Here is an 8,595-nt window from a genome sequence, read left to right as displayed (position 1 = left end):
AAGTGCTGGGGTTACAGGCGTGAACCACTGCGCCAGGCCTTCTTACCTAATCTTAACAGTGCTGTAAAAGAAGTTATATTTACCTTTGTTTTGCAGGTGAGGAAGCCACCTCTTACCTGCAAGGTAATGGGAATGTTAAGTTGCCTTCCCATGTTCTGACGAGGGAGAGCTAATAAGTGTTGGAGCTGAGTTTCAATCCAGAGATCTCTGACTCCAAGGCTTTTAATTTTCCCACCATCCCAGGCTCGCTGCCTCTCTCCACTCTGCCATCCTTAGCATAGCGCCTGGCACACACCAGTATGTGCTTGTGAAAGAGAGGTTACACAGTCAAACTCGGCCGACCTCAGTTCTGGAAGAAGCATACTTTCTAGTTGTGCCCAAGACCATCCTGACAAGAGATGGCCATGGTTGTGTTTGGTTCGATGAGAAAACCTGACTTGATCATAGAACTCGTTAACCAGAGGTTTTACATGTATGCTAATAATTACTCTTCTCAAGTTGGAAAACAGGGACTCTGAGAAGAAATGTGCAAAGCCTGGAATAAAACTTAGAACCCTTGATTCGATATATGAAACTACTTTTGCCAAAGCTTTTCATTCCTCAGCTTCCTTTATGGGACAAACGGAGGTCAACGTCAGCTTTATCTTATTACCATCCCTTTCTCCAATGACTTATTTTATCATTGGCACTGGAGATATTTGTGGCTCTCTCCTTCTCAGTTTAAATGTCATTTTTGCAGAAAGGCCTTTTCTGACCCCCTTTTAAATAAATGAGTCTTCCTTCTCAGAGGTTAAAAAAACAGTTTATAGTCAGGCTGACCTGCATTTGGGCCCAGTCCTGACATTGCTAGCTTTGAGACCTTTGTAAATTACTTAAATTTTTCTGTCCAATAATTTCCTCATCTGTAAAATGGAGAAGTCAGTAGTATATATTTCTTAAAATTGTAGGAGTATTCCTGTGAACTCACTTGGGGAAAAAAAAAGAAAAAAAAGGATTGTAGATTTGGGAGTGTGATGGTTAACACTGAGTATCAACTTGATTGCATTGAAAGATGCAAAGTATCGATCCTGGGTGTGTCTGTGTGGGTGTTGCCAAAGGAGATTAACATTTGAGCCAGTGGGCTGGGAAAGGCAGACCCACCCTCAATCTGGGTGGGCACCATCTAATCAGCTGTCAGCACGACCAGGATACAAAGTAGGCAGAAAAACATGAAAAGGCTAGACTGGCTTAGCCTCCCAGCCTACATCTTTCTCCTGTGCTGGATGCTTCCTGAGCTCAAACATTGGACTCCAAGTTCTTCAGCTTTGGGACTTGGACTGGCTTTCTTGCTCCTCAGCTTGCAGACAGCCTATTATGGGACCTTGTGATTGTGTGAGTTAATACTACTTAATAAACTCCCCTTTGTATATATATCTATCTTATTACTTCTGTCTGCCTAGAGAACCCTGACTAATGTGGTGAGGATTAAATGAGATGATACAAGCTTCTTAAAACATTTGGTGGTTCATGGATCATTCAATAAATGTTAACTATTATTATTAACAAAATACTATGTTTATTTCCATCCTAATGTTTATCATAAGCTATTAGTTTATTCGTTTAGTTAGTTAAGTGCCCTGAAGCAGAGACTTTGTTTATCTTATTTATCATTGCATCTTCAGTATCTGGTGCAACACCTGGCTCATATGTACTGAATAAATGTTTGTAGAATGAATAAATGAATAACTTGCTAGAAACCATGTGAAGGATGGCCACAAAATTGATTTAGATGTTGTCCCTGCCCTTTAAGAACTTACAGTCTAGTGAGGAGATAAGTAAAGAAATCACTCAATACTGAGCAGAATGTAATTAGTGTTTGTGATGGTGAATTTTGGATGTCAACTTGACTAGATTAAGGGATACCTATATAGTTGGTAAAACATTATTTCTGGGTGTGTCTCTTAAGAGTGTTTCTGGAGTAAATTGGCATGTGAGTTGTTGGATTAAATGGAAAAGATCTGCTCTCAATGTGAGTGGGTACCATTCAATCAACTAGGGGATCAGATAGAACAAAAGGGCAGAGGGACAGTGAATTAATTCTTTCTCTCTCTTGGTGCTGGGACAACCTTCTTCTCCTGTATTTGGATACCAGGACTCTAGGTTCTCTGACTTTTGGACTCTGGGACCTGCATTGGCTCCCCTAAGTACTCAGTCCTTTGGCCTCACACTAAGAATTACATCACCAGCTTCCCTGACTCTGAAACTTTTGGACTTGGATTGAGACACACTCCCAACATCCCTGGGTCTCTAGCTGTCATAGCCTGTCAGCCTGCATAATCATGAAAGCCAATTCTCCTAGTAAATCTCCTTTTATCTCTATTTATCTATCTGGCAGGGCCCAATGGCTCACACTTGTAATCCCAGCACTTTGGGAGGCTGAGGCAGGTGGATCATCTGAGGTCAGGAGTTTGAGACCAACCTGGCCAACATGGTGAAACCCCATCTCTACTAAAATACAAAAATAAGCTGAGTGTGGTGGTGCACACCTGTAGTCCCAGCTACTTGGGAGACTGAGGCAGGAGAATCACTTGAACCTGGGAGATAGAGGCTGCAGTGAGCTGAGATCATGCCAGTATACTCCAGCCTGGGTGACAGAGAGAAACTTTGTCTCAAAAAATAAAATCTCTCTATCTATTTATCTGTCTATCTATGTTATGTCTGTGTATCTGTCTGTCTGTCTATCTATCTATCTATCTATCTATCTATCTATCTATCTATGTATCTATCTATCTTATGGGTCTTATTGGTTTCATCTCTCTGGAGAACGCTGACTAATACAGGTTGTATACCTTATCTGAAATGCTCCGGACCAGAAGTGTTTTGAAGTTTGAATTTTTTTGGACTTTGAAATATTCGCCTATACATAATGAGATATCTTGAGGATGAGACCCTTAAGTCCAATCACAAAATTAATTTATGCTTCATAAACATCTTATTTTAATTTTAACTATTTTGTGCCTGTGACCAAGTTTTGACTCTGTTTTGACTACAGCCCATCATGAGGTCAGGTTGGAATTTTCCACTTGTGGCGTCATGTTGGCACTCACAAAGCTTCAGATTTTGGAGCATTTTGGGGTTTCAGATGAGAGTTGCTCAACCTGTACAGTGTTTTTAAACAGTGATACACAAGGTGTGAGGATGGTGGGTCAGCAGATGGAGGAAGCCAATCTGTTGGCATGTCTATGAATGCTTCCAAGAGGCCTTTATCGTGGAAACTGGTGTAAATACTTAATTTACATTTTAATGGCATTTCCAGTTTGTGTATCTAGAACAGATAGATGAATAAAAAGCAGATCAGCTGCTTTTAACATAGAATTTGTTGTGAGTTTTCCTAGTCTTTTTTCCACGTAGAAAGATTACAAAGAGGTGCATCTTGTGGCTCTGATCAAACATATCCAGGAAAAACATTCAATTCCACTTTACTCTGGCTAGGAAGAGCCTATCTCTCCACTCAAGGGTAGCTGCATTGGGATTTTTTCCTTGTCTACAGTCTAATATCCATGAGGCTGTCTGCTTGCTTTATATGATGGAGCTCTTGGGTCATTTTAATCTGAATGTTCACCTCAACCTCCAAAATTATGAATAAGAAATACATTTAGAGCCTAAGTCTGTTTTGGAAACAAACAAACTTTTGTTTGTCTATATTTTCTAAAACTGTCTGTATTTTCTGAGCTTCCTTAGCTGGTTGTTTTTCAAAACATAGGGCTTCACATTATGCCTAATCCCAAATTGCCAGAATGGTTAAAAATAGCAGATATATTTAAAGGTTGCTATACTTGAGAAACTCTTAGGGGGTTCCAAATTCTTTATATGTCTGGGAAGCAGCTCCATGTGTAGAAAACGGTAGGATGTCTGTGTTTCTCTCTGCATCCTGCTGTCTGTGCATCTGGGAGCAGCTCTGGGATGGTGTTGCCAGACAAGAGAAGGCACTGTTTGTACCTGCAGTTGGCAGGTAAAGGTGGAGACACCCAGTGAGGCTGATGCCGTTTGTCCTTTGGTTCTTACTTTACTCTGTTGCCTTGGCAACTGCCATAGAAGAAACTTCTGGAACATAGAAAGCTTAGAATGCTCTCATCAAGATTGTTCATGGTTCTCTGGCTGAGGGACCTCTTTTAAAAGAGTAGTTTCATTTCTCTTCACGATACTGTGGTAATTTCAGTGTGTCCCAATGCAAAAATCATCTTTTTTTTTTTTTTTTTTTTTTTTTTTTTTTTTTTTTGTGGCAGGTGGGGCAGAACTTCCATCCTGCTGAGAGTTCTCCAGAGGGAGCATGTACCCCAGGGAGGCTCTGAAATCACAAGCATTTAGAGGAAAATTGAAGCTCTGCGGAATTTCAATCTGCCTTCCTTAAAAAGGCACACAGTTTTAAATCATTGCTCCATTAAGTCTTTTGTATTCCCCAGTTAGTACTTTCTGTGTTTCCTTTTCCCTTTGTTTTTTTTCTTTTTTTTTTTTTCCTTTAGCTTCTCTGCTATTCTGTTACAACTGGTTTCTTGTGTGTCCCGCGGCTGACTCCCGAGGAGTTGACAAGTTTCCTACTTTAACTCTGTAGAAATCATACTTGGTCCCGGCAGGTGTGGCCCAGTGGTTTCAGGCAGTGCCACCAAAGGGACGTAAAGAGCGCCTTCACTGCCCAGCACCCTTGTCTGGAAGATGTTTCCTTCCTAGAGCAAGTCCCTACAATCATAGAGCAGTTCCACAAGAATTCTGAACCCCTGACTTCTGTATCTGTGCTGTTTATATTGAGGTGACCTGAAAGGATTTCCTGCCAAAGTGAAAATTCCAGGATGAAAAGGGGTTCTAGGCCGGGCGCGGTGGCTCAAGCCTGTAATCCCAGCACTTTGGGAGGCCGAGACGGGCGGATCACGAGGTCAGGAAATCGAGACCATCCTGGCTAACACGGTGAAACCCCATCTCTACTAAAATACAAAAAAAATTAGCCGGGCGAGGTGGCGGGCGCCTGTAGTCCCAGCTACTCGGGAGGCTGAGGCAGGAGAATGGCGTGAACCCGGGAGGCGGGGCTTGCAGTGAGCTGAGATCCGGCCACTGCACTCCAGCCTGGGCAACAGAGCCAGACTCCGTCTCAAAAAAAAAAAAAAAAAAAAAAAAGGGTTCTAGAAGTCTGCAAGAGGGAAGAAGAGTTCAGGCTCCTGTGTGATGTTCTTCCAGGATTCTAGGTAAAGACAGGTGACTGGCAGAGATCATTGAATCTGAGTGGAATGCTTGGTCTTTGTAGGCAGTTTTGCTAAACATACAGGAGGCACTCTAGGGGATATTTAGTATAATTAATTTATTTTACAATGTGAGGAAACAATCCTAGAGCATGGAAAAGCTTAACCAACATCATGTAGCCAAATTACATATCCAAGACTAAGCTAGATTTCCTAAGACCCCAGCCAGTGTTTATCCTGAATCTTAATGTATTTTTCTGGAAGAAGATCATTGTTTTAATGGAACAGTTTATATGGACATTATAGGACTGTTTTGGTAGATTCAGTACAATGAAACATTCTTGATTAAAGAAAAAGAACTGGCCAGGCGCAGTGGCTCATACCTGTAATCCCAGCACTTTGGGATGCCGAGGCAGCTGGATCGCTTGAGGTCAAGAGTTCAAGACCAGCCTGGCAAACATGGTGAAACCCTGTCTCTACTAAAAATATAAAAATTAGCGGGGTGTGGTAATAGGCACCTGTAATCCCAGCTATGTGGGAGGCTGAGGCAGGAGAATTGCTTAAACCCAGGAAGTGGAGGTTGCTGTGAGCTAGGACTGTGCACTGCACTCCAGCCTGGGCAACAGAGTGAGACTCCATCTCAAAAAAAAAAAAAAAAGAAAGAAAGAAAAAAAAAAAGAACTTACAACGTCATTGGAAGAGGACAATGTACTAAGTAATAATTTGTGTGAACCTTATTCTCTATGGAACAATGTTCATTCATTCATTTTTGTCACCAAATATTTAATAAACCCCATAAAGTGTACAAGGAACTGGGGGAGAGAGAGATGAACAAGATAATGGCTCAGCATTTCAGAAGCTTATGAAAGTTTTGTACAGGAGACATTATTGGAAAAGCATATTTAAAAAGGAGCTCCAAGGAGAGTTAGAACACAAGCTTCTTTACATGCAATGGCACGTAACTCTGCAAGGCTTTTTAACTCATCCTTCAGAGACTCCTCATCAATAAATTGGAAAACAAAATTTAGGCCAAACAATTATGAGGTGGGCAAAGAGTAAACTTTAAGATTAAGTTGATCATTGTCTATCAGAATAAATTTAATAAGCATTAATTTCTCAGAAAAATAAAAGAGGAGGGATCAGCAGACTATACTCCCTGTATAGCAAACTATACTGCCCGATGGCCAAATTCATCCCTCACTTATTTTTGTAGATAAAGTTTTATTGGAACACTGCCATGGACATTTGTTTACATATTGTCTATGGCTACTTCTGCACTATAATGGTCAAGTTGAATAATTTTGACAGAGACTGTAAGTCCTGTAGAGCCTAAAATATTTACTATCAGGCCCTTTCCAGAAAACGTTGTCCAACCCTTGGAATATTGCTTGATGAAGAAGTTTACAATGCAGTCCAGTTTGTGTGAGATGGCTTGCTGACTTATTGTTCCAATAAAAATAGTTGGTGGATTGGAAGAATATCCCCAGCAAATGAATAAAATTCAGCAGAGACAGGGGTAGAGTATTAAATCTAGGAGAAAAAAAAGTAACCATATAAATGAGTATCAGAAGGACTAATCATGTATAACTGAGAAAATATGGACTAGTTATTAAAGAAAGTTAGCCAGCTTACCCTGGGGCAGCACTGTTAAGCAACATAGTTCTATAGATAAGCAGAAGCTATCAATTATAATAATTGGTTAACATTTTTTGATACCTTACTTGTAGGTGGTGATATTTTGAGTGCTTCACATGTTTTATTTCAGCTAATCCTAACAAAAATGTGATTGATTACAAGGCATATTTTAGACAGGAAGATACTAAGGCTGGGATAAAGAAAGTGCCCAAGGTCACACAGCAACTAGGTTGTAGGTCCAAGACTTGAACTTGGCCAGGATAATTCCAGAAGTCAATTTGTTTTTTTTTTTTAAGTTTAATGTATTTTAATAGCAAACTTACAGGAACAGCACAGAAGACAGACAACATTAAAAACATGTGCTTGCATGTAGGACAACTCAGAAAAGTATAGTGAATGGATGAAATCTACTGTATGATAAAGATGCTACAAACACCTTTTAGTTGCCGTCAATAAGAACTTTACTTGTTTTAAAAAAATCCAAAAGCTGGCATTGTCCAGAAAAATTTAACATGTTTATTTATAATTACTATAAAGTTGAACCGCTGAAACTTGTTCACTGAAACATTTTAACTTGCATTAATGCTTTACGCCTCTGCATTTATATTAAAAATTCACACACAAATGAAAATGGAAAAACTGCCAATACCTGATTTCTGTCCCCTATTGTTCCACTCGCAATCATATACTTAGGTACCTTTTGACCCCTTGGAAAAAAAAAATCTAACGTTCAGAACTACCAATAACAAGAAGAAGAGAATTTTTTTTTTTTTTGAAAATGAAATGTTTCCCATCGTAGTGGATTCTTAAGCACGTTCTCCACGTATGCGGCGTGCTAGCTGGATGTCTTTTGGCATAATTGTTACACGTTTGGCATGGATAGCACACAGGTTGGTGTCTTCAAAAAGGCCAACCAGATAGGCCTCACTCGCCTCCTGCAAAGCACCCATAGCTGCGCTCTGAAAGCGCAGATCTGTTTTAAAGTCCTGAGCAATTTCTCGCACCAGACGCTGGAGGGGAATTTTGGGAATCAGAAATTCAGTGGACTTCTGATAACGGCTAATTTCACCGAGGGCCACAGTACCAGGCCTGTAACGATGAGGTTTCTTCACCCCTCCAGTAGAAGGCTCACTCTTGCAAGTGGCTTTTGTAGACAGTTGCTTCCTGGGTGCCTTACCACTGGTCGATTTGTGGGCAGTCTGCTTTGTACCAGCCATGGTACAGAGACCTCCTTACTTACCTCTCTTCTCCTTCGGCTGGAGCTCGACGAGGGAGAGGCGGCGCTGGTTTTGGGGAGCGACGGTGGCGCGGCGGCGGCTGCGAACACAATTGAAAGCCAGAAGTCAAATTTTTAACCAGTATGCAATATTGCTGCTGTATAATAAATCCCTATTTACTAAGCAGGCATGACCTAATGAGAAGAATGTAAGTATAAAATATGAGGAAGGTTGGTAATTAATCCAACAATAGAGGCAAATTGCATAGGGTAGCCTACATATCTTTAGGAATTATTCCAAGTTGATAAACTCTTACAACTAAGAAAACTTGATGTTTTGAATTTTGGTGGAAAGGAAAAAATAATCTAATTAGTTAGTGAAATTCTCGACTTATTCAACAAGGTGATAGTCCTGATAGAATAAGCATAATGGAACCCAATCTGTTTTCTGCAAATCTTCAGGGCCACAGGGAATACTCATTATTGAAGCACTTCTTATCCATGTCTGCCACTCTTTCCCTAAGTAGAAAATGG

General features: G+C 40.5%; 1 protein-coding gene across 1 annotated transcript; it reads right to left on the bottom strand.

The window, feature by feature from the left end:
- Positions 1 to 7,122: 7,122 nt before the first annotated feature.
- On the bottom strand, positions 7,123 to 8,062 carry LOC102130133 (histone H3.3C-like). The gene has a single exon (XM_005539833.3). The coding sequence runs from the start codon at positions 8,060 to 8,062 to the stop codon at positions 7,652 to 7,654; it is 411 nt and encodes a 136-aa protein (XP_005539890.3). The 3' UTR covers positions 7,123 to 7,651.
- Positions 8,063 to 8,595: the final 533 nt, after the last annotated feature.

The sequence above is a fragment of the Macaca fascicularis genome, chromosome 1, assembly GCF_037993035.2.
Source record: "Macaca fascicularis isolate 582-1 chromosome 1, T2T-MFA8v1.1".
NCBI classification, from domain to species: Eukaryota; Metazoa; Chordata; class Mammalia; order Primates; family Cercopithecidae; genus Macaca; species Macaca fascicularis.
Note: the sequence above shows the minus strand (reverse complement) of the source record. Positions and strands in the feature narration are given on the sequence as shown.

What these genes read in the sequence shown, in the direction of transcription:
- LOC102130133 (XM_005539833.3), bottom strand. Translation starts at nt 8,062, where the DNA reads ATGGCTGGTACAAAGCAGACTGCCCACAAATCGACCAGTGGTAAGGCA.